The following is a 24,780-nucleotide window of genomic DNA, read 5'->3' on the forward strand; positions in this document are numbered from 1 at the left end:
CCCAGGCCGGGGCTTGGAAGCCGGGGCGGGGCGGCCGCGGCCTGTCCGCCTCACGGCGCGGCGGCTCCTGTCAGCGCTCCCCGGGGAGCCGGGGCTGCCGCCCTGTGGGGCGCGGCGAGAGGCGGCTGCGGGTGGAGCACCCGTCCGCTCCCAGAGCGGGCGCAGGCCGGAGGGGTTTTACCGCCTTTACAGCTTTCGCTTTGCGGAAGGCCCGTGCGGCCGCGGTACCTCGGCGTCGGAGCGCCGGTGTGACAGCGGCCTCAAAACTGGGAGCGCCGACTGACGGCCCGACAGGCCCCCAGCTGGTGCCCTCTTTGTGGTAAAACCCGGTGCGTTACGTAGAACTTTTTTGGTTTTTTGTTTGTTTGCTCCCTCCTCGGCGGGGGAGCGAGGCCCCGCCCTGCGGTGAGGCCGCTGGCGGAGCGGCCGTGCGGGGCGGCCCCGGAGGCTGCGTCAGGGCGCGGTTTGCTTCCCTGCCTGGAGCCGCTGCGGGGTGGCCTTTCTCTGGCCAGCTGCCATCGCCAGACTGGTTTCATTCCGTTCTGGAGCGGCTCTGCATTTGCGAGTAAGGATATTTCTGACAGAATAACGGTACAATGGCCTTACTCTCGGCGGCTACCGAGTGACTGAGCTGTGTCATCGCTATTCAGGATTATAATACACTGCAAAATGAAATACTCCTCACTGATTTGCGTTCCGTAGTTGTTCAGTTGTGAATTTGAGTTACCAGCCGAAGCGCCTTCTGCATAAAAAGCTTTTTCAAGTCCACATATCTCAGTGAAACTGCAGCAGTTCTCAGCAAGCTGAAAATAACATCAGTTATTTTTCACTGCCCTATCCACATGCAGATGTCAAAATGTCAGCACAAGTCTGAAATTAACACTGAGGTTATGCTTTAGGGCAGTCCTTTGTTACTTTCCTGCTGTAACTGCCTGATTTGGGTTCCTAATTACTTTTGAAACTGTTTGCTTGGAACCAAATTATATTAAAACATTGTGTAAAGACACAGACATTGCTCAAATGAGAAAATCTAAATGTTCATAAAAAAATCCTGTACTTCAAAAAAATGACAATCTCATTGATTTGCAATGTAAATAAAGTTAGATGCAATGACTCCAGTATTTTGATGTAATTTTTTTCTCTGAGCCAGAAGCCTTAAACTTCTGCCTGATTTACCTGTTTTCCAGTTAGAAGAGTAAAGTCTGTTTATTTGGCTTTGGGTTGAAATGCTCTTTCTCAATGTCTTTGTGCCCCCCCCCTTCCCCCCGGAAAAAACAAATCAACAAGCAAACAAACAAACAAAAACAAAAAAGAGAAAGCTGAAAAAAAAAAAGAGAGCGCTTTTCTTTCCAAACCTGTTGCTAAATAACTGGAACTGCACCTTCCTGGAACTGATTTTGAAGTCACACGCAGGAATACTATCCTGCAGACCTCTTCTACTATGTCTGTAGTGTCCAGAACTAGAAAATGACCTCCATAAGAGGATTAGGTTGAAAGAAAAGAAATGTAACAAGGAGATACATCAGGATGATGAGGAAGAAAAAGTGATGGAAAATGCCAAATGAGTAGTTTCTGTGTGTTATGTTCGTAGCCTACTGAGCCCTGTCCAGCCCTGGGCCTGGATGTCCTCCCAGTACCTTTGAGAATTGTTGCTTCCAGGCAGCCCTCTTGTTACACTGTGGCCGGCTTCTGTTCCCCTGCCCTATGGTTTTTGCCTCTGACAAGCGTAACACAGATCTCTGCCACCCGCACACGGTGACCAGCGTTGCTGGGTGGGATGCGAGCAGGTGGTAGCAGAGGGCACTCGGACAGCTGCTGCTGGGAGCAGCAGAGGTATAAGCCTTCACCCTTTGGGGCAGGTTCTAACGCAAAGCGCGATTTCCCTTCTCTCCAAAACCAGCGCGGTTGTACCTACTGGTAATGAAATCTGTCTGGTTCTGTGAAGTTTTGCAATGCACTTGCATGACCCGTATATATATATGTATATAACAAAATGCCAGCAGACTTCATGGTGCCTTACTGCTTTAGATCACATACCCAAGAGTCTGAGGCCAACTAAGCACAGAAGAAAATAAATGTATTCAGAAAAAAATACTTAGTGAGAAGACAGACTAAAAATGTTATAAGCCACCAAATAACAGAAATGAAAATTTAAACATAGGGAAGAAGGGGGAGAAATGAAGTGTGGTTGCAAAGTTCATACTTTGTATTACTTAAAATTTATTCTTGAGTATGGCAATATGACACTTAAAAGAAGTGCATACCTCTGTGCTTACAGTTTTCCAAAACTTCATCTTCCATGTAGAAGAAATGCTTTACAGTTTTGTGTTTTGTAGAAGTCACTACAGTGATAGTTTCATTTTACTTCATTTTTCCAGGTTTAATCTGTACCTTTTACGGACCCATTGCAGAGAGGGCCTCTTGTTTGTCCCGTTCACCGGTTCTATTCAAGTCAGTGTTTGTGATGGACAGCATGTTGATATTGTTCTAGTTTCACAATTCTAAATGTTCACCACATGAAAGCAATGTAATAGTATACAGGGCTGGAGGTGTTTATGTTTCCCCTGTGTAAAGCCACCTGTTTGTTTCTGTGCCATACTCCTAACGGCCTGGGCAGCTGTACCCAGGTAGCATTGTGCTCACATAGCCAGGTGGCTCTGTGGGAGCTAACCCAGTTCTGGACAAGATTAAATCAGGCAAAGGAGATGCAAATATGCAGAATTTTGCAGAAGTTTGTTTCTTGCAATGGAGGTACACGGAATAAACTTTTTATTACCCACCTACTGTTTTAAGGTATTCAACCAGTGGAAGATAAGGGCAGAGTTCCTACCTTCCCATGTTGTCTTCGGTCTCGTGTTTATGCACAATGGCTCATCACTTCAATTATATAAAAACAGACCTTAACATATAATCAACATGTCATTTAGTTAAAAGTTGTTTAAATGTTAATTAGTAATGTGGAGATAAAACAGGCATCTCCTGCATTTGAACAGGGCTTTGTATGCATGTTTGGGTGCTTTTATATTTTATTATTTTATATTTAAGTTAGAAGCAAGGTAACAATTATTCACATGATGTCATTTAAGACGTTACTTTTTTTGCCTGGATCTTTTATCTCATCTCCATTTCTTATTGTGCAATATTAACCATTTCTTATTATGCAATATTAACCAGTGATGTCCCTGTTTCATACTTTGCTTATTTTATAAGTTTAGGTCATATTTTAATAACAAAGACCATGTAATTCATTTATATTTGATCAAAGGCTTTTTTTTTCTTAGCTTGTACCAAGCCTTTTGAATTAGAAAAATGGAAGGGCAAGCTTTTAGTTGGTTCTGCACTGCTGTACTCATAGATTTGAACAAGTCTATGGGTTTAATTAACAACCATTTTGATATGTTTTTATTATTATAAATTAGATATCTGCAGTGCTTCAGTTTGTGATGTATCTTTTCTTGTTTGGTACAGTTTCGTTAACAATGGCATCCACAATGAATCTGAAAGAAGCCACCGGTAACCAAAGTTCATGGGAAACTTTGCTACCAGATTTCCCTAAAGGACCACTTTGCAAATATCGTAAGAAAGCTTCTTTTAACTGGAAGGAGATGGCAGTGTTCATAGATGGTGAAGATATCATCCAGCTTAAGGTAAACTTTGCAAAAATTGTAAGCATGTTTTAATTTTGGAGATATTTTGTCAGTAGAAGCAAGTATGTGATTTTCAGAGGGAGACTATTTAATAATGCTGTCAATATGGAGCATGAATAAAATTGGTTTTGCACATCCAATTTTCAGAAAAAAACTGAACTTTTAAGCAACCTACTTTGCTGTCTCATAAGGCTCATTTCATTACTGAACATCAGTATAGGGGAGACTGGCAGGTGCCACATTGCAGAACTTCAGTGTTCATTTCAAACTGAGAAAGAGCTACATTCTACCATATTTCTTTACTGCACTGTTTGCATTAAATCATATATCCCATGGTTTTACAATGTACTTAAGTGGAGCTAAGTTCATGCCACTGTCATACATAGTATTTCTGTCTGCCTTTGACCTGATGTAATTTCCTATGGACTTCTGTGCTTGCATTAATGCTTATTTGGCATTGCAGTTGGACAGATTTGCACGCTTACCTTGCTGAAAGTTAACCCTACCAAAAAAAAGAGGTTAATTGCAGCACAAGAGTTGGTGTGGGAATGCATAACTTGGAGATGTAGGAGGAGATACAACTAACTTTTTTGAAGGTGGTATAGATTTACGTGGATTTAAGCTAATCTTGCATGTTCACCATAAAGTCTTAGAAGGTGGATCAGGGAAATCAAAAGTGCCTGGTTCTGCATCTGACTGGTATGCTTGGGAGTATAGAAGGAACAGAAGTGCTCTGTGTCTGAAAGAGTTTCAAAGCTGTATGGGTAAATAGTGTTGTGCATACAGAGAGAGGGAATGACCCTACATTTCAAAGAAAAGTACAGGAAATCTGATTTTCTTCCTTCTTACCGTGTCATTCTCTTCAGAGAGGAGGAAGGGATTTTAAAAACCTTCTTAAAAGATTTTGCCTAAGGCACTGGATTATTTTTTTTTCCTAAATTACATGAAAGACCATTAAGAAGATTTGGATATCTTGAAGACCCAGAGATCTGAGGTAAAATAATGCCATACTATAATCATCTAATGAAAAAAAAGATCCAAATTAAAACCTTGAAAGATGCACATCCACATATTGAATGGCTGCATATGATGGTTCCATTAAATGGAGCACATTTCTGCTTTCATCTGAAAACAGAGCAGTTGTGGTAGGTTAATAGCTTTACTGTTGTGGCGTATTTCTAATTGAATGTAACCCATGGAGTTTTACCTTTATTCTCAGACTGAGGGCCGTTGACCTTTAGATCCTGCCAGCAGCTTCATATAGTGAAATAATGAAGCTGCTGTAAAAAGCAAGTAAGTTTTACCATACTGTCCTCTTACATTCAGAGTGAACCAGTCTCACACTTACTACTTGATGATGAAGGAGTTTTCATAAAATTTAGCTGCATGAAGTCTATATATAATGACAGACCGTTTAAATGTATTTTTTGATTATCTGGAGTTTTTGCTTTATAAATTTATATCTTCTATCAAAAGTTTGAGGCCTACTATTATCCTAGAAGAACATTAACTTGTTTTGTTAGTGCTTTTAGATTAACATTCTCATATCATTGTTTCCCCTTCAAGAACAGAATCTTCTCTGCTCTGGAAAGTGATCCTCTTTTTGCACATCATCCTGGAGAAGATTTATGCCGTGAGAAATATCAGGAGCTGACATTCCTGCGCTGTAAAAGGCTCTTTGAGTATGATTTTGTTACTCAGCAAGAGATCGGAGAGAACCCATTAAAGATATTTAACATGTTGATCTGTATAGGAATGTATGATTGGTCTCCATGTCTGCAGTATTCCTTACATTGTGGTGTAAGTACAGTTCAAAAGGTATAGTGGTGTGTACTTGAATTTAAGTGTCTTGTAATACCATAAGTCTGTTTCTTTCAGTGTATTTTATTAAAGCTATATCTTTTCCTAGTCCTTTGTTTTCAAAAATCAAATTCAGTTTAACTGTTTGGAAGAATTGGAGAACTGTGGGATGAAGTTAGTAGATTTTTGTCCTTAAGCCCTGTCTCCACTGGAATCCCACCTGGAAAGTAAAGGTGGAGCGGTATAGACAGAGCTACGGAAAGTTATTTTGATGCCTGCAGTTCCATCTTCTTTTGTCCACTCCTCTGCCTCTTCTCTATGGCATTAGCAGCCAGAGAACTTGGTTGCTGGGCCCTATTTGGTGGCTGTGTCTTTGCTACAGATACAGGTATCAGAAACTTCCTTGCCTCACCCAGGGTGTGTTGCCCTAAGGGCAGAATCCAGAAGGCATGGAAACCAACGTAAGGTTTCTCACTGACATCACTGCTGGGATTCTGTTCATCAGCTGCTTTCTAGACAAGTCTCTCAGAAAGAATACTTGACGTAGCTGGTCAAATAATATTAGTTGAATTAATTAATTATTACTGTTCACATGGCAGGGAAGGGTCTGGGAATTACAGTTTTGTATATGAATATCCATCTGGAAAAACTGAAGGTAGCTCACAGAATCACAGAATGTTCGGGGTTAGAAGGGACCTCTGGGGATCATCTAGGCCAACCCCCCTGCCAAAGCAGGGTCACCTAGAGCAGGCTGCACAGGACCTTGTCCAGGTAGGTCTTGAATGTCTCCAGAGGAGAATCCACAACCTCCCTGAGCAGCCTGTTCCAGTGCTCTGTCACCCTCAGAGTGAAGAAGTTCTTCCTCATGTTCAGACGGAACTTCCCATTCTTCAGTTTGTGCCCATTGCCCCTTGTCCTGTTGCTGGGCACCACTGAAAAGAGTGGCCCCATCCTCCTGACACCCACCCTTAAGATATTTATAGGCATTTATAAGGTCCCCTCTCAGCCTTCTACAGGCTGAACAAGCCCAGCTCCCTCAGCCTTTCCTCATAGGAGAGATGCTCCAGTCCCCTCATCATCCTCGTAGCCCTTCGCTGGACTCTCTCCAGTAGCTCCTCATCTTTCTTGAACTGGGGAGCCCAGAACTGGACGCAGCACTCCAGATCCCCATCACTAGGGCAGAGTAGAGGGGAAGGAGAACCTCCCTCGACCTGCTGGCCACACTCTTCTTAATGCACCCCAAGCTCTAAGAACAGTGTTCTTTTTCTGATCTAGAAGCAGCTATCTTCAGTTCCCAATCCATTTGCAATAAAGGAAGCTAGAATAATCTTGAAGTTTTACTTCACTCAAGGGGACATCAGTAAGGACAAGTGGAAAGTGAGCCCACTGAGCATTTTTAAGAGCTTGCAATGAAGACTTGAACAGGTCAGAGCTGTGAAAAGTTCAGTCCTGTGTAAAGGGTCCTTGACAAGATCAAATCCTGACTTACCTCCTCCAGCTGTAGTCTAAGTAGTAGTTTACTGTGCAGCCTACTTTCCCTGGTCTCTTTAATGGACATGATTATTACAAATTATTATGCATGTGCAATTTGTGCTTTGCGTCACGGGGTCACTGATTTAATTCAGAATTCTCTGTTTTTACAGGTATTTTCAGGTGCAATTTTGAGTGCTTCTATGAGATTTGCAGACTTTGTGAAACAGGTTTATAGCATGGAGGTAATTTTTTTTATATATAACTTCGGAGAACTGGGCACCATCAGAACCGTGGCACTACCTGCACCCTTGTGTTATTTCTGATCTCTTGACGTGCCTAGATGCTTCTAAATAGCAAAAGAAGAGACCAAAGAGCAGACTGAAGCACTGAGCACTGCTGGCTATTATGCCACTTCTTGGACCTGTTTTAGACTGTCCAAGTTAACATGTAGACAAAGTTTGGGAACTTCTCCCAAAAGGCAATACAGATGACACAACACCAGTTTTGTCTCCATCCACAGTCCTTTAAGAGTATATCCTAGCAAGTTTTGTACGCTCGGACACTCTACCTCCCACATGGATGTCATGCACTGTGCAACATACACCCTTGCTATAATGCTGTACATATTCCATGCTGGTGATATAAAATGAAAAATAAGAATGTCGTAATGGCACAGAAACACCACATGGACATCAGCGGAGACTCAGGACCAAGTGCCCTGCAGAATAAGTGCAGCCTATCTGGTATATAAGGAGCCAATCCTGGATAGTTCCTCCTGTGTATGCCACGTGGCCATGCGGGCAACATTCACTGTCTGGCCTGACCCTCTTTGATTTTGCAAGATATGTGTGCTGAGGGCACCCAAACTGAGCTTCATGCTTCTTTTGTTATTCTTTATCACCTCTTGTCGTTTTTGTTGCCAACCATTCACCTTCCTTGCTTACTTTTTTTTCTGCAGTTTTGTGTTTATCTGTCTGTTCATAGACAGCAATATACTGCTACGTAGTTCTGATTCGATACTCCATGTTAAAGATCAGGATGAATTCTTTTAATGACTCAGCCTACACAAAAGCCTGAGGATATGTATTTGTCAGAATAATTTTGCTTTGCAGAGGTTTGAAGAGTATGTACTACAGGCCAAACCAGAAGTATAAGGGTTGCAATATGCACATTTCAGTGTGGCATCAAGCAGGCAGTGTTCCTAAATGCCGCTGAGAGCCAAGTGTATGCATAAATTGATCTGATACAAATTTATCCACTTCATTAATGTAGGCTATTCACAATTTTGAAAATAAACAGCCTCATTCTGGTTTTCTCCTAACTTTGGGAGTTTCTAGAGCTGCTTGTAACGCAAGCAGACTTGCCAGTTTTCACCATGCAACAGTTCCTTCAACTCAGACAGCTGAAAATTTAGTGGGTGCTGTACCTGCCTGAATGAGTCAGACATCAGGAAAGGAAAAAAGCAGCAAAGGAAAAAAGTACCTGTTACCCTACTGCAGACATGATGTCCTAGCCTTAGGGTTACATTTGATTGGTTTCTTGCAATTGCAAGTTACTTTCCAATAGCTGTATTTGCAATCATTTGAAAATCTTGCCATTTTAATTGCTGTAATAAAGTAGTCTTGAACTGTGCCTTATATCTCCTTATTTAGATTTTTGGATGTTTTGCTCTGACTGAACTCAGCCATGGAACCAATACCAAAGGCATACGAACTACTGCCACATTTGATCGCAGCACTCAGGTTAGTCCTTAATGCACAGGAATAATGTTTGACACTGTTAAACTTTTATTTGCTAACAGGACAGAATGATTCAAGGAGTTCTTTGATTAACAAGAAAGAATCAAGTTCAAGTCAAATGTAAACGAAAAAAATGTCAAATATTTACATTGGAGGTAAGAGTGCTTTGGGGAGCTGCTGTTCAAAAAAACCGAAACAGACAAGCATGTCATGCGCTGCATGTGCTGTGGGTGCCTTAGTTCAGAGACAGCTCGCTCTCCGCTTCATTTGTTTGTAAGAGAAGAATACAGTTAAGGGTGGATGTGGGGACTTCAACAGATAAGCATGTTCTCACACAACTTTCCAGTGTTTTCAAAACAAAAAGTCGTCTGCATTAGTATTTTTGACTACTGTAAATCAGTGCATTTAATACCCAGAATACTTTTTAAAAAAAGAGGAAAGTGATTCCATTCCAGCAGAACAAAATACAGGAAAGTGAAATGGTTGTCTATCATACATCAGCGTTTACAATAAATCCAGAAATTTCTGTTTTCTTGTACAAGTAGTTAATTTAGGTTCTGATTGTGATATAAGGATAGCATCCTTCTCCTTTGTTGTGTCTCTTAAGGAATGGTTGGATGGCAAATCAAATTGTCTTTTGTCTTTAAATATGAAAGCTTTTTATATGACAATGAGGATTATTTCCTTATGATCAGAAAAAGAAATACGAAAAAGAGATCACAAGACTATTGAAGAGACTGGAAGAACAAAACAATTAACTGCTATTTCCATTAGGATACTGCTTACGACTCAGAATTTGTTTCCTGAAATCAACACTGCTGCAGCAATAAATTCATTGTCCAAACGTTTTTTTCAGTAAATTACTAGAACTCACTGTAGTTTTACATTAAGGGTGAAGAAAATAGGAGACTGATGGAACTTTCTCTCTGTCTTTGACATGTACATGCTTGATTAATGACAAATTTGATTTAAAATGTGTTATTTAATGTCCCAAGAAGGCAGGCTCGTCATCTCCCCCAAAGACTGGGACATTTTATTGAACTGTAATGTGCAGAACTGGGTGCAATTACTGCCAACAAACAATGTCACTCATATCTATTCATCATGAAGTGACTTCAAAAGAATGAGAAATCAGAATCATAGAATTGAAACAAAAGTTTTTATGTTCTTCAGTAGGACAACATTCCAGTCTGTATTCTTTCATATCCGAGTAATTTAGTGATCATTTATCCAACATGGATGATCATATCCCTTTCCAGAAAAAAACCCCAACCTTGTGAGTTTGGCGGCATGAAAAGTTCCATTTAAATAAATTGAGTTTTATGCTGGTGGTGAGTGCACTGCAGTAAAAATGACGGAAATGACTAAATGTTTGTTAAGATCATGAAGCTCTGAGTTTTGATTTCTTTTACATCCACACTATTTGGATCTAAAAATCTGAATGCCGTACGATGTCTAAATTTCAGGATACATGCATTCTTCAGAATTCCCACTGCTCATGGTCCCCCAGTTGTCCAAACTGGGAATGGTGCTGCCTTTCACACTGTCAACCAGGCTTCCTTTCCATACAAAACTGGATAAGAAGGAGGGGGTCCCTGCGTAGGTTTCAGCCCTCACAGCTGAAACAGCCCTCACAGTCCCTCACATGAACTCACAGCTCAGTTTAACCTAAGTTCTAGAAAATGCTTCTGAGTCCGTCACTTTGCTTTACTTTTTTTAACTGCTTAAATGAGCAATTAGAAGGCTGAATTTCAGGCTTTGCACTGAAGTAATGAACTTTTTCAGCTCTAAACTTTTCCTATCTATATGTGTTCTCTCCAAAATTAAACACAGTAGGAGTGATCTCAGCTGATGGAGTGGAGTACAGAATGAAACCCTGGCAGTTAATGGATGTTTTCAAAACATTACCGTGGTCAGGAAAAAAAAAAGAAAATAGACGTGTTGTTTTTTATAATTTGTATCATTTGCTCCTTTCTTTGCTTGCTGCAGGAATTTGTCATAAATACTCCTGACTTTGAAGCTGCAAAGTTCTTGGTTGGCAATATGGGGAAACATGCCACTCATGCAGTTGTGTATGCCCAGCTCTATACTCCTGATGGTCAGTGCCAAGGATTACATTCCTTTATTGTACAGGTAGGGTAGAAATATTGCTAATCTTTTTTTCTTTTGTGGGGGAATGGGTTCAAATTAAAGACTTTCTGCTATGCTGTTATTTATATCTGACCAGCAGAATCTTTAATGCCTTCAACATTTAATCCAGTTGTAACAAGTGTACTTTTTTAAATGTTCATTGATTTTGTGATGGTTGTACAGCCAGTTTTATACTGCCAGTTTTCGCAAAAAAATCTGAAAAATATAAAAGGGCTGAAAAGCCTCCAGATAATCATGCTGCCTATGTAGTTAGAACTAACCTATGCTGTATGAAGTCCTGAAAGTCTGGGATGAGGCTTAAGGTGGTTTATGTCTGCCAATGCTGCAGGCTGATCTGCATGAAATCTGCAAGCTTCTACCACAGAGATCAGTTTATAAGAGTAAAGGCATTTGAAGATATAGCAATGCAGTAGAGAAGTTGTGCGTAGTAAAATGAACTAGTTGCAGAGTGAACAGAATTTACTACAAAATCAGGGAATAACTCAGAGCTGATTGTTACATAAAAGTTCCATTGATTCCTACTATGTCTGTGTAAACCTGAAGAAGGTGTCAATGCTAGTCTGATGAGAGCAGTCATCAGTGTTAAGGCTTATTGACACAGTGATGTAATTAGTGTTGTGCTGCCAGAGTGATTTCCGTTAAGGCATCTATGTCCTGAATGAGAGGATACATAAGTACAAGTTATATCCAGGATTGTGTGCTTGAAAAAAGCAGAAAGATTTCTTTAACATTAATAATAGAATACAAATTGGGAATATTTTCACTGTTTGAAAAATTCAACCAATAACTTTCATTGTTCCACAACTGAAATAATGTTTCGTTCCACTTCTATGCAGATTCGAGATACAAAAACTCTCCTACCAATGCCAGGTGTGATGGTAGGTGACATAGGAAAGAAACTTGGGCTGAATGGGCTGGATAATGGGTAAGTCAATCCATTTGAAGAAGGATACATTCTAGATTATAACACACTGTTCTAGTGCAAATATCCTCCTTTGTCAGTTCTGTCTTTACTTCTGGGGTATTCGTTAGTGGTTTTAAGTTGGTATTTCTAAAAAAGCCCAGATAGAAAAATCTTGGATTTCAGTATTTTCTATCTGAATAACCATTGTCTTTCTGCTTCTCTCACTTCTTCCAATATGAAGTGCCACTGATACTCTGTGAATATCCCCAAGCATTCTTGCAGTCATAGACTCTGCAACAAGAACAATGAAAAAAACCACAAAATCCATTAAGTTCTGAGTAAAGAATTTAATAAGCCACTCCACCCGTCTGGGTGTAAGCCCTTAATTATTTTGGCTTTTCCAGCCCACAGGGAGGCTAATGGAGATCCACAGACAAGGTTTATTGTTAGTAAAGATGTGAGATTAATTAGAGACCCAGTAGAGAAACTAGGTATCTTGTTTAAACCATGGGATTTCTGGACTAATCTTGTTCAGTGCAGAAGAGAAGGAGAAGGTTAGCTATTTTTTCTCTGTTCTCAGTGTACAGCTGAAATAAAAAAGTACCTGGACTCCATTTCTAAGTCATGGACTTCAATGGCCTTACTGGGTCTCTGCTTTACTAACCAAAGACATCTGATGGGGAGAAGAGACAGTGAGGAAATTGAGGTAGATTTCTGCATTAAAACAGCCATTATGTAAAAATTATGATTTAAACCCCTATAGTAGTTGCATAACTCTGTGTAAAGACAGCGACCTAAAATAATGGGAAGGGGCTGTGTGTGCACTTACCACTTCTTTATGCGTCAAATTGACCTCTTTCTGTTGATTCAGTTCCTTACAGATACATGTATTGTCCTTCATAACATGCCACTGCAGTAAACAAAGTCTAGACATCCTAAGGTATCCTGCTTTCAAATGTAATGGCTTTGACTGGCTTTCCAGGAGGTCATAGGTCTTCCATAGCTTGTTTTCTGTACCAGACTCCTCCTGATGTCCCAAATAGCCCGTAGTGACAAAAATAGCACTGGCTTTTGTATTTATGCAGAGCATTCTCCTTGATGCTTTGTTGCCCAACGACACAGATGAAATAAAGATTTAAAAAAAAACCATATAGAAAATTAAGTTTTATAGAGGAAAAATGTGGGAAAAGGCCTGGAAAACAAGGGGGTTTCCGTTTTGGTGGATATTTTTGCCTGTATCTGCATTATGAACTAGTAGCCACCAGATGGCACACCAACATGGGCCTAAGTAATCTAAATATAATTCAGCTTTGTATTTCTGTAGAAATGGTCAAATTCTGCTGTCCTTAATTTATTTGCAGCATAGTTTTATGCATAACACAAGGAAGTAGAAAAGTGTGCTTGTTACATAACATCAAAATACACGTAATTTAAAAAGCCATTTATCCTTTGATGTACTGGGAAAAAATAAAGCATTTCTTAAAATATCAGTAATATCTGAATAATCTGAAATGATAATCCACATAATACACAGCAAATAAGAGATACCAATAACTTCGTATCCTAATATCAGATGGAATCCCTTATCTTAGTTATGACATCATATGCCATTTAAAGCAATAGGGCATTCCAGTCTGTTTACTTTGCATATGCTGCTTTAAAAAAAAAGAGATTATTTTCTGCTAACAGCAGTGCCCGAGGAGTCTCAGTCATGGATCTGGATCTCTTAAGTATGGATTAAGACAGTCCCTGCACTAGAAATCTTAAAACAGCACCTGCAGATTAAGATAGAGGGATGAGAGAGCCCCAAGGTTACTAACAGATACCCTTCAGTCAGCTGAAAACTAGGAGCCTGTGTTCCTGATGTACCTCAGCTGTTTTCTTTGGAGAAGTCGGAGGCTTGATGCCAACGTTGTTCACAAGAACTAGAGAACTAGTTTTTGCTTTGCAGTCTTTTTGCTCCCACTGAGCTGTCAAAATTGTCAGGACTTGCACACACTTCTTCTCAGAGCTACTTGAAGGCCTGGGTGGGGACTGGAGAGGTAGTAGCTTCGTAGCTCTGCGTTTGTTTGCAGAGAGGACACGCTGTGCCACTCTAGAAGATGGACTGTTGGTTGCATGATCTGCAAAATGCCAAGATTCACAGGGAGACAGTTCAGCCTGGGCCACCAAACACTGTCTTGTCAAGGTGTTCTACTAAGCAGTTCAGTAACCTTATATCCTAGCTTATCCCAGAGAAAGCACAGCCCGCAGTTCTTGTGCACTGTAGAAGCCTGTTGTATGTGGTGACAAGAAAACATTCTATTACGCTGTGACTACAAGTTTTAGTCTCTACTGCATGCTTTGCCAGTTTTTTGAATGTATATATGAAGTCTGGTTCAACTACCATAGACACCTAGTAAATCAGTTATAATTCCATGTAGTTACACTCAGGATAAATGGTCAGAGTGAAGATCAGAGTCTGGTATCTCTGGCGGAGATGTCAGATTTTGTTCCTGCACTTCAGGAAGTTTATGCTACGAATTTTCAATATGGATACAGAGAGTTAAGCTCCTGAACACTAGTGTAGGACATGGGGAAGAAATTCCAGAGCTTCCTTGGAAAATGCCATTGAGTTATGCTATGTAAGAGAGCAGAGTAGGTGATTGTAGTTGTCCCTTCTGGCTTTGGAGGACAATTAATCTCTTGGGTCATTTGACTGAAGGCTGGTTTCCTGCTAATGCAGAGTGTAATGTTTTCAGTAAGAGAAAGAATTTCAGAAGTAACGTGGGAATTTCTGCATTGTAAATTCAGTTGACTACCCTGGTTCTTCTAAGTCTGTCTTTCCAAATAATTCTCACAGCTTCATAATTTGAATAGCCAAAAATCACATGGGTTTTGCAAGTCTTTGTAACTTCAGCTAGCTGACAAAAATGACAACATCACTTTAAAATATTTTTATTTATTGCTTACAACAATTTGTGTCATCAGTACATAAATGGTTAAAAACTGAACTCCAGTTTTTCTCATGGAGAGTTTAGACTGTTTTTGTGTTTTGGTACCAAAAAATAAATCAGACTGCCACCAGGGGATGCAAGTGCTTCAGTCTTATTTTTATAATATAAAAATGTCCACCTGTTGCTAGTGCTCTGGCAGTCTTTGAAATGTGCTGTTCACTGAGGTCCCAAAATGGAAGTAGCTGAGGGAAAAAAACAACCACAGAAAAAACTCTGGGTATTTGGGATCCAGGGGCTTTTCAATAAAATGCATGGCAGGCGTAGCAGGAGGGACATAAAGCCAGATCTTGGGCAAGTGCAGATGTGCATTTCTGTTTCTTCCTTTTGGGTTTATTTTTGTCTACTCTGGCTGATGTAATATTACCAAAATTACCCATTACTGCAGTGCACACCAATAAATAGTTGCCACTGAATTGGCAGTGAACCAATTTCATGTTCAGGTGTAACTAGCAGCAAATTGCTGCTTTCCCCGCTCCAGAAATAGAAAGCCCAACTGAATCTGCGTGGGGAAGAGTTTGAAAATCAGCTAGAATTATGTTTCTGAAGAGGTGCTTAACATGCCTGTCTTTCTAAAACATGATCTGAGCTCATTCAGCTGTATCCACTGATAATGTGTATACAGATTCTTGAGCAAACAAAACCTATGATAAGGGAAGAACTGGTGAAATGAAGCTATCAAAGGTACATCAAATGACTGCCAGACAGAAAGCTAGTTATTTTAACTGAATTGTTTGTAGGGAAGAAAAGGATCTTTCTAAGGGAAGAAGAATTGTTAGCTGTGTCTAATTATAATGATGGACTTTGCAAAACTGAAGGTTTTTATTAGCTGTTTAAAAACCTTTCGTCTGCAGTTAAAATGTGACCAATCTCTCCACACATGCAACATGCTAAGACATTCAGCACGTTCTCTAGCAATCACTGAGGCCAGATTCAGTTTTCTGGACACTGAAAATTAAGCAAAACACTCAGAGAAAATGGGTAAAGGGGATTTATTGAGCAGAAAAGTAATAAATGGTGTAAAAGTATATCTTCTGGAAAGAGATTGCAGGTTCAGAAAGCCCTCACTGCAATTCCTTGTATATTGGCGAAGATGGCATATATCACACAACCTCCAAGCCTTTGCAGATGACTTTTCAATGGTTAATTAATATTTTTTCCTTTGTTACTATTTCAGCATCAATGCCAATAATACATTAAGATTCTGCTACTGCTAGTTTAGGGTAGAACAAATGAAAGTCTTGTCCTTCAAAGGGTTTTGACTCCTAGTATTTATCCTCTTAACGCTTACTTAGATTTTGCAATGGTTGCAGTTATTTCACTATGAAGACAGGAGCTGTAATACATGGTTGAAGCTTGAATAGTCTCTTGGAGCTTCATCTTCCAATCTGAAGCAGTAGTTCGGTGAAGATAATTCCCATATTCAGCTTCTTTGGTTGTTTGCTTCTACTCCCACACTGCCTTTTTCTTTGTGTTGGAACAAACATTTGTGTAGCAGTGTAGGGGGCTCAGCTAAGGAACTGGAACTGCCTGAAAACTAATCTGACAAAAAAACCCCCAAATTTGGCTGTCTTCAACTAGGTCATTTGTCAGATCTGGTTCACTGCAAGGCCACAGAAGCGGCTGTTCTAGTAGAGAAAAAGGTCTGGTACAGGGACGTGAGTAAGGAAGCAACTGTAGAAATCAGTCCTGCTTCTCAAATAAATGAGCTTACGCTCGCTTAATGTTTTTATTGTCTTGCAGCCTCTGATCAGAGTCACCAACAATTGCAATAGTAATGAAGTAAAAATAAGTGTTAAAAATGCCTGTACCTGTACTTACATTATCTGAATACAGTACCATCAATCCTTCAATCCTTGCGAACAGTGTCACTTTCACAGTTAAACCCCATATTTGGCAAGACACATCTTGCATATTTGCAATTTAAATCAAAAAAGTGTTTTTTGCAGTGGAGTTGTCATTTCCCTGTTTTGCCCTCTCCACTTTCTCAAGGTTAGACACTGTGGGTACAGGCAGTGCTGTGCACATTGCTGAGATGTAATCACATTGCTAGAGTGCTGCCTTATACCCGCATTTTTGCTGCTCACGAGTACCTCAAAACTGCGTAGCCAGAGCCAGTTCATTGCAATGCCTGTCACATTGACAGGCCCTTGATGGTGCTGATGGGGAAAGGTAGGTTCAGATCTGGTCATGCATTTGTTCTATCACCCACAGAAATAGAGCCTTGCATCTGCAGTGAACTTTAGACAGCTTTTTTTCTTCCTTAGCAGAGGTCTGTCAACTCTCAACAGTTGCAGGAGTCTGCACATCCAGAACTCCTTGCAAGACTGGCACTTAGACTATAAGAACTTTAGGGTGAGTGCGTCTTTGCATGTCTGTGGAGTCCATTAAGATAGGATTAGGAGACCTGTTGTTTTATCATTGCTGTTGAGCATTGTTGTCACAGAGCTGCATTCTGAAATTAGAGCCTTGATTGTAGAAACTAAAGCTAAAATATTACCTTGCAGTTTTCCTGAGCTTCTCTGTAGCTCTTCTCACCTCTAATCTTTCTGTGAGTTTCAGTCTGGAATCTGTGGCTGTTTTTTTTCCTTCTGCAAGTTTTTCACCAGATTTCTGAAGTGGTATTCTTCCCAAGGTTTATTGTATCCCATAAACAGCTGTGAGATCATTTGATTCACCTGCTTTCTGTTTCTGGCTGAAAGGACTGAAGGAACTGTCACTGCACCATCTCTAACGTAGTCAATAACAAAAGCTGGCAGGAAAGCCACTTTAGCGAGTCTGAAATTCACCAAAGCATGTTTGAGCAATTTGTACTATAGGTAACAGCTTATTAATTTAGTACTGGGAAAAGGAGCTTGTAGCTTTTCCAGCTGCTCCTTTTTTGCACACCAGGTGAATTACTATCTAATGATTTAAAATCGGTAAGATTGACTTTGCTTGAAATGTTCCCTAAACTACTGGCCAAAGAACCCAAACAAGAATGCTAACTATTGGAATAGTGCTTCACTCTGCTCAGCTAATCTAGGTAGAAATCTGTGTGCTACAGTTGTTTTACAGGCTAGATGATGCAAAATTACACGGTACAACAGAGCCCTATAATCCACATTTAAAGTGACAGCTATTCGCCTCTCTTGCTGAGAGGTCTTAATCTCAGTCACGCTATTTGCTATGCAGAAGAGGCCCTAAGTAGGGTAACTTTCAAACCTATGGTCTTGTCATCACCATGTGAAATTTAGCCATTTTCCAGACTGCTGGTACATGATATCCCCATGACTGCTTGTACAGTTCCATTATTGTAAGATATTTCTTCAATTCTTTAAGGGGATTTTTCCCCTAAATGCGTTGACAGATGTGGTCCATGTCTATTCGCTATACTTTCTAGGCTAATGACCATTAGAAATGTGATCGCTGACTTCATTGAATCTTACTATTTATTTTTAATATGTTCCGATATCAAATTCAACTTGGCCAGTATGTCTAACAATTTCAAGTAGCAAAGTTCTTGGAGAAAGAGCGTAACAGCAGTTGGCAATGGTCTCACAAGGTCGCCTAATTCCCAGGTCCTGTAAGGTTCTGCTTTTATTTTCAAAACTGATAGGCAATATATCTTATTTCTTTACACATGGAAAATCTGTGTGATTTTTAATTGATAGTTATGTCTCTCTTGTACCTCTTAAATTTTTTGCCATCTTATATGCATTTATTCTGATGGCAACTTACAGAAGAAGAAAGAAATAATGTATCTAATGGACAATATCAAGTAAAAAATCTAAACTTTCAAAAACTGTTATTTGAACTAATTTTGACTTGAAGAAAATAGTTTCTTATATAATGATAGGAAATGTAGTATTCTGGTTCACTAGCTGTGAAAAAAGTTATGAGAAGGGCGTGTGTCGGTTTTAATCAAAATAATTCTAGATACTGTTTTAGGCGGTACAGAATTAGCTACATTATATTTATGTTGTACAGATCATAATAAAACTTTCTACAATATTTTTTGCTCATTGCAACAACAGACTTCCTCTAGATTTAACTATTTGGGATTGTATCACAACAGGTTAAAGTGAGTAAAATTGTTTAGGTCATTTTGGGACCTGTTTTGTTGGTACATATCTGCCACATGTTCAATATTAGTAGGCTTGAATATCATAGAAGTAGGTTATCAGTATATAGATTTATATATTAGTAGATCTGAATTTGCTTTTTAAGAGCTCTAGAGTTTCAAGCACCTACCGATATAAACAATTTTCTACAACTGCACAGCTTTTCTGAGTGAATTGAACTAATCACTACAGTGTAAAACACAAAAGGACAATTTGCCATCTTGTTCATTGTCATCACTACCACAAATCTTACAGTTCATCACACACAGGACTAAACATGCTCCAAACAAGTGTTTGTAAAGAGAAGGCCCAATAGCTGGAGCCCTTTGAAATTCCTTCCTCATCTGTGCCCCAGAGATTGTATCATCTCTCTGATAGGTCAGCTCTTCCTTTAGTCTGGCTTATCATTCCAGTTTTTATCACCCATTCAATAGCTTTTTAAAATAATATTTCATTGCTTTCTTCCATGCATCTTTTCCTATTTGGGTGGGATTGTTTATAAACATCCATGAAGCTCCCTTACTTTCATCAGTCAGATTCCTCCTTAACATTCTCATTTGTTCTAATGGCTTATACAAAATGCCAATGCTTAGTTGCCAACATGCTGTGACTGGCAGGTATCATATCAAGATAGTATTCTTCAGTAGTTAATGTCTGCCTCACCGTTTGTTTGAACATGTTTGTAGCTTCTTGCCTTGTGCTTGGATTGTAAACTCCTAGGAGGTAGCACTTTCTTGTAGTTCTATGGATGTAAAGTAACTGGGAAAAGAGAGTGCTGAAATAGGGACCTAACTGGCCACACATACTCTCCTGTAATTAAAATATTAAGTAATAATAATTGAAAAGCTCAAGTTCTAACAGGCATGCTATTGCTTAGAAATATTGGAGTTGCTATACAGCTTTAGTTGTGATGGATTTTATTTGGGATATAGGGAGAAGAGGAAGTGAATTTAACCAAAAGATCTTTTTTGAATGAGATTTTTTATTTTCAGTGGTATGAAAAAACCATTAACAAAGATGGAAATCAGATTTTTGGAAATTCTGAATTTGCTTCTGTTAAAAAGTAATGCTGTCTCACTGCAGCTGGCACTTAATAAAGCACTTTTTAGCATGGTTAAGGCCAGTAAGCAGCTCATTCTTGGTTAGGATAGCATGCTTTTCTCTGTGGCTAAGTCAAAAAATACTGTGTATCTCTAAGGCTGAATAAATTCAGTATGCAGATATGTTTCCTTGGAAACAACTCGTAATGTTAAAGCACATGCAGCAGTGCATCCCTTATGTAATTTATTAACGTGAAAGACCTGACTCTCATGAGCCTTATTAAATAGATCAGCCTGTATTGGCAGGCAAAAGGAATTTGCTTTGATTACAAATACAGCTTTTCAAGTGCTATTAGGTACTGAGATATTCATGAGTGGAGCTGATATTACTGCTGTTGTGTCAAGTTATAGTGCCCATTTGGGTGAAACAGTTCATCCACTTTCTTCCTGAAGAATATGGATACTCAGGACATTCTGCCTATTCTAACAGCTTGCTTCTTTATTGCTGCTAGGGTGCCATGATTTAGAAAACGTTATCTTGCTCTTCCTTACTAAGATGCCACATTCCAGGGAACAGAAATCCTAGTTTGAGTTTAAACAAAGGAAAATTCTCCATTCAGTTCGTTCTCAGGGCACTATTTCAGCTATGTCCTCATTTGTATTGCAATAACACGAGTGATCCTCACAGATCTATATTTTAGGGTCATAAAAATATATAGTGTCTCTATTCCAAAGCAGTCTCCAGAGTGGATTGAACAACACTTCAGTAAAGCATGTGGTTCAGCAGAATTGTTTGTGGCAGGGAATTATTAGGAGTCATAATGGCCCAGTCAGGTTCTAAGCAAAAGGAAGTTGTTCATCTCCCAGGCTTTTCAATAGCTGAGATATCAAGCTAAGTAACTTGCCTAGACTCATGCAGACTGAGAATTCAGTTCGGATTTCTGGGCTGTCAGTGACAATGTCTGTCAAACTGCCTCTGTATAGCGTCTCTAATAAGTAAATTTGCCTGTCCCTCCCCTCAAATAGAATACATTGCTCATCCTTCCATTAGCTGTTTACTTCTTTACTTAGGAAGCCGCTGAAATGGTCTCCTAGAGTCAATGCGGTGTTTGTTTTGGTTTTGTAAGCATCAACTTCTTCTTTTTTTTTTTTTTAACAAACTAAGGAGTTATAACAAAGAATTTCCCATCTTGAATTTCCTCTACTTCCCTGAGTCTGAAAGCTTTTGTTCTTCCAGACATACGCTCTCCTCAAATTACCTACCTGGCTTGAAGGGCACTGTTTTCAGTTCACTGATATGCCTGGAATCATTGTGCAAGCATGTCTGTTTGTGACCTTTTTTCTGTAATATAGACACCTCAGACTAAATTGAAATAGATTTTACATTGCTTGTTTATTTGTTTAAACAGATTTGCCATGTTCCACAATGTCAGGATACCTAAAGAAAACATACTGAATATAGCTGGAGATGTCACATCTGAGGGGAAGTACTCAAGTTCAGTCAAGGTAGGAATCAAGGTTTTGTTTTGTTAATACAGTTCATTAAATATACAAAGGTATAAATAGGTTAAGAGATAGAACGTGGGCCTCTCCTGTTGGGAAGTACTAGATACCTGGACTTAAATAAGGCTGTTAATGATTTCACATGAGGTAGTTAGAATAATAGATTTTTAATTGCCTTTCAGAAATGTCTCAAATCACCTTACTGATTTTACTGACTTCTTGCTCTGTGCGCTACCCCACCGATCCCAAAGTACTTTAGAGAAACTGCTTTGAGTCTTGCCTGAATGCCTTATCTGAATGTGTCAAGAAATAAAATTGGCCAGTCTCTGGGTTTCTGATCATGCTACCAGAGTTGTCTCTTTACGGGAGAGGTAAATGCAATGTTAACCTCAGCATTCAGTCTGTGCCTTTTATTCATTCAGGATGTTAAAGAGCGTTTTAGTGCATCTCTGGGATCCTTGTCCACTGGCAGAATTCTGATCACAGCATTTTCCATGACCAATTTAAAGCTTGCCTTGACGATAGCCATTCGCTTCTCAGCAGCTCGCTGTCAGTTTGGACCAACAGATGAAGAAGAAATACCTGTTCTTGAATACCAAACACAGGTAAATACTTTGTAATTCACACATACAGACTTTTATGTAAGGAAACTCAGATTCAGAGCTACTGCAGATCAAAATAGCAACACTGAAGTTAGTGAAATTAAAAGTTGTCTGTGTCATCAGAAGTGTCATTCTAGTGCAGCTGTGGGGGTTCATTCCAACTTAAGACCTCCTGACACTTGTCCTGGCATGATCAGGCTTTTGACACAAGTTTTTGGAATAGCAAAAGCCAAAATATTCATGTTTTTCTGAAGTACCTAGAAACATTTACCTTTCAGAGAAAGACTGTCTTTTGTGCACATGTGAAAGTACTGCAGATGTAGAAACTAGCATTTGTTTAAAACTGTCAGTGCCTCTTTTGCTGCTATGCTAATTTTCTCTTTTTTAGCCTTTATTCTTTAAAAGTATAGAAATCCATGATATTCGTCGTGGTGAAGTCTCAAGCTAGCACTAGTTTTGAGAGGAGTATAACCATAGTTTTTCTATAGAAACATCTTTTGCTCAGAAAAAATGGAACAAGATTATATAGGGTAACTGAAATACAGAAAGCTCAGATCGGCTGAATGAGAAAGGTCAATGTATAAGAAGTCCTGAAAACAAACCTGCCCAGTTTGTCTTTGCAAAGTGGGTGCTTTTTTCCAGGTTTGCACTTACTCTTGCAACTTCGAAGGATTTATGGGTTTCTACAAACTGGTGAAAGCTGTCTTCTTTCCACCTCTTCTGAATAAGCCAAGGTCTGCTTCCCACTGTTCCTTGAGTCCCTGAAGTTTTGACTTGTTTTGTAGGTTCTGCTTGCTGAACCTCTCATTCTCTTCTTGCTCTACCACAAAAGCTTCCCAAAGCAGGTTTTCCTTTCCTTCGTGAGCTCTATCTGAGTTGCATGGAGCAGCAAAGATGCTTTCTCCTCTGCTTCCCAGCCCTGTTTCTTTTTTTTTTTTTCCACAGAATGCAGCCAGCACTAATGTACATTCAGCAATGAACAAGCAAGTGAAACAGTTAAAATCTCTGTCATGTTGGTACTGAAGAAACACACGAATTATGACTGGCCCCGGCATGCCAGACATTGTATAAACACAGGGCAAAAATATGTCATTAGTCCCCAAAGCTTCACTGAACTTTTGTACTGGTTTAACAGAATGTTTATCACAAATTCATAAAATGTGTGAACTAGAATAATGTAACTGTAACTTGTGTATAGAGTAGTTAATTATGCTTATAGGTTATTGTTAAGTTTTCTTCTTCATAAAACAATTTTCCAGTTTGAACAAAGTAAAAATGAATGGGTGGGTTAAGATTACGAGATAGTTACATGTACATATATATAAAAAATGCATATCAATTTATGATCAAATCCATTTGATTTTTATTCTAGCAATGGCGTCTTCTTCCTTATCTGGCTGCTGCATATGCCTTAGATTATTTCTCTAAATCCCTGTTTGAGAACTTTGTAGAATTTTATGCAGGCTTGTTGACAAAGCAAAGGAGTCAGAGACAGGTGAGATATTTACACGTTTCTTCTTATCTGAGTTCTTACTATAATAAACTAGAAATTGTTGAATGAGAGACCTGCTTGTAAGTCGTAGGCCATCTTACAATCAAGAATGCTCCAGGAATGTCTCAGAAATATGGGAGATACAAAGTAACGATTAAAGTTGCATTCAGAAAAGCATCCAAATTTGTTTTGATGGATTGGTTAGTTTTATTGTTTTCTGTGGGATTTAAGGTTATGTTCCCCTGCAAAATTTTTATCATAAATATATGGTGATAATGCAAATTCAGCTTATAACTGTTGTAAGTGATACTGCAGGGGGCATATATCAAAGACTTTCTGAAATTATACTGTTCTTAATTCCTGCACAGACTCTGAGTCTGGCTTGAGGTTGCAATTCATACTCATGCATTAGGATAAATATTTTTGGGGAAAAAAGTTAAGACTTTTGAGACTTAATGCTGAATTTCTTGTCCACAGTCAGACCATTGGAAGTCACTCCTTTACAGAGGAAATAGTTTGATCTATCTGTCTCTGTGCAAGGACTGATTCTCGATGAAAATAACTGGAGTATGTGGTTTTTAATAGCAAATAAATTTTATTTATTTTTTAAAATTTTGACATTTTTGAATTTTAAGGGCCTACACACTGGCTGTGTATTGCTCAGATCTCACTTAATCATTCAGGCTTTTTTCAGCCAAAATAAAGCTCATGAAAGATTTGTGTACTAATGTCTGAGTATTCTAATTTCTTCTCTTTGCACAAACCACAGAAGAATTTGTTTGATTTTTTTAATCTGATGTTTTATTTCTGGAGGTCTCCAGTGCAGTCGCTAACCTTAGGCAAAACAGTGGCTTTCAGAAAAAATACTGTGATAGAGAAAAATCTGATTGTTGACAATGTTAGGAATGTGATCCTTATGAGTTCTTTTTGTTCTACAGGAGACCTTAAAAAAAACCAACCAAACAAAAAACAAAAACCCTACCAGGGAGTTAGTCTTAAACAAGTTTTGGTAGTCTGTCTCCAGAAACTAGAATTTTGAACAGATTTTCAAGGGTAGATCAGCAGAGTTAGTGTAAATGCAGGATACTGCGATTCCCTCGAAATTGAGGGGGTGCATTCATTTTTCCTACTCTTTGCAACATTGATGCTTGAAAGATCAGTGAAAACCATATGAGGCAGTAAATATTATAAAATTCCCTTGCTGACTGGGGAGGGAGTCACAGAGGGGACAGAAGCTTTCTCTGGACGAGCTGCCGCAACCACCTGCCTCTCCATCATTGGGAGGAAAAGGTTGGCCAGCAGTGAACTATCCCATGTGAGCTGACACATCTGA

The 24,780-nt window shown here is 39.3% G+C and overlaps 1 protein-coding gene across 6 annotated transcripts in view; it reads left to right on the forward strand.

Moving 5' to 3' along the window:
• Nucleotides 1-24,780, forward strand: part of ACOX3 (acyl-CoA oxidase 3, pristanoyl) — a 41,666-nt gene that overhangs the window by 130 nt on the left and 16,756 nt on the right. For 2 of the 6 annotated variants that reach the window (XR_012763964.1, XM_075420428.1), the window contains exons 1-10: nt 7-329; nt 3,469-3,647; nt 5,214-5,447; nt 7,091-7,162; nt 8,573-8,662; nt 10,649-10,792; nt 11,647-11,735; nt 21,260-21,356; nt 21,776-21,958; nt 23,328-23,450. Coding sequence is in view for 5 of the 6 variants with exons in the window: in XM_075420428.1 (XP_075276543.1) it covers nt 3,480-3,647; nt 5,214-5,447; nt 7,091-7,162; nt 8,573-8,662; nt 10,649-10,792; nt 11,647-11,735; nt 21,260-21,356; nt 21,776-21,958; nt 23,328-23,450 (1,200 nt within the window). In the remaining variant the exon portion in view is untranslated. Of the gene's footprint in view, nt 1-6; nt 330-481; nt 566-3,468; nt 3,648-5,213; nt 5,448-7,090; nt 7,163-8,572; nt 8,663-10,648; nt 10,793-11,646; nt 11,736-21,259; nt 21,357-21,775; nt 21,959-23,327; nt 23,451-24,780 lie in introns of those variants that run through there. The other 4 variants (XM_075420430.1, XM_075420429.1, XM_075420432.1 and 1 more) reach the window with 4 other exon arrangements.

The sequence above is a fragment of the Opisthocomus hoazin genome, chromosome 5, assembly GCF_030867145.1.
Source record: "Opisthocomus hoazin isolate bOpiHoa1 chromosome 5, bOpiHoa1.hap1, whole genome shotgun sequence".
Taxonomy (NCBI): Eukaryota; Metazoa; Chordata; class Aves; order Opisthocomiformes; family Opisthocomidae; genus Opisthocomus; species Opisthocomus hoazin.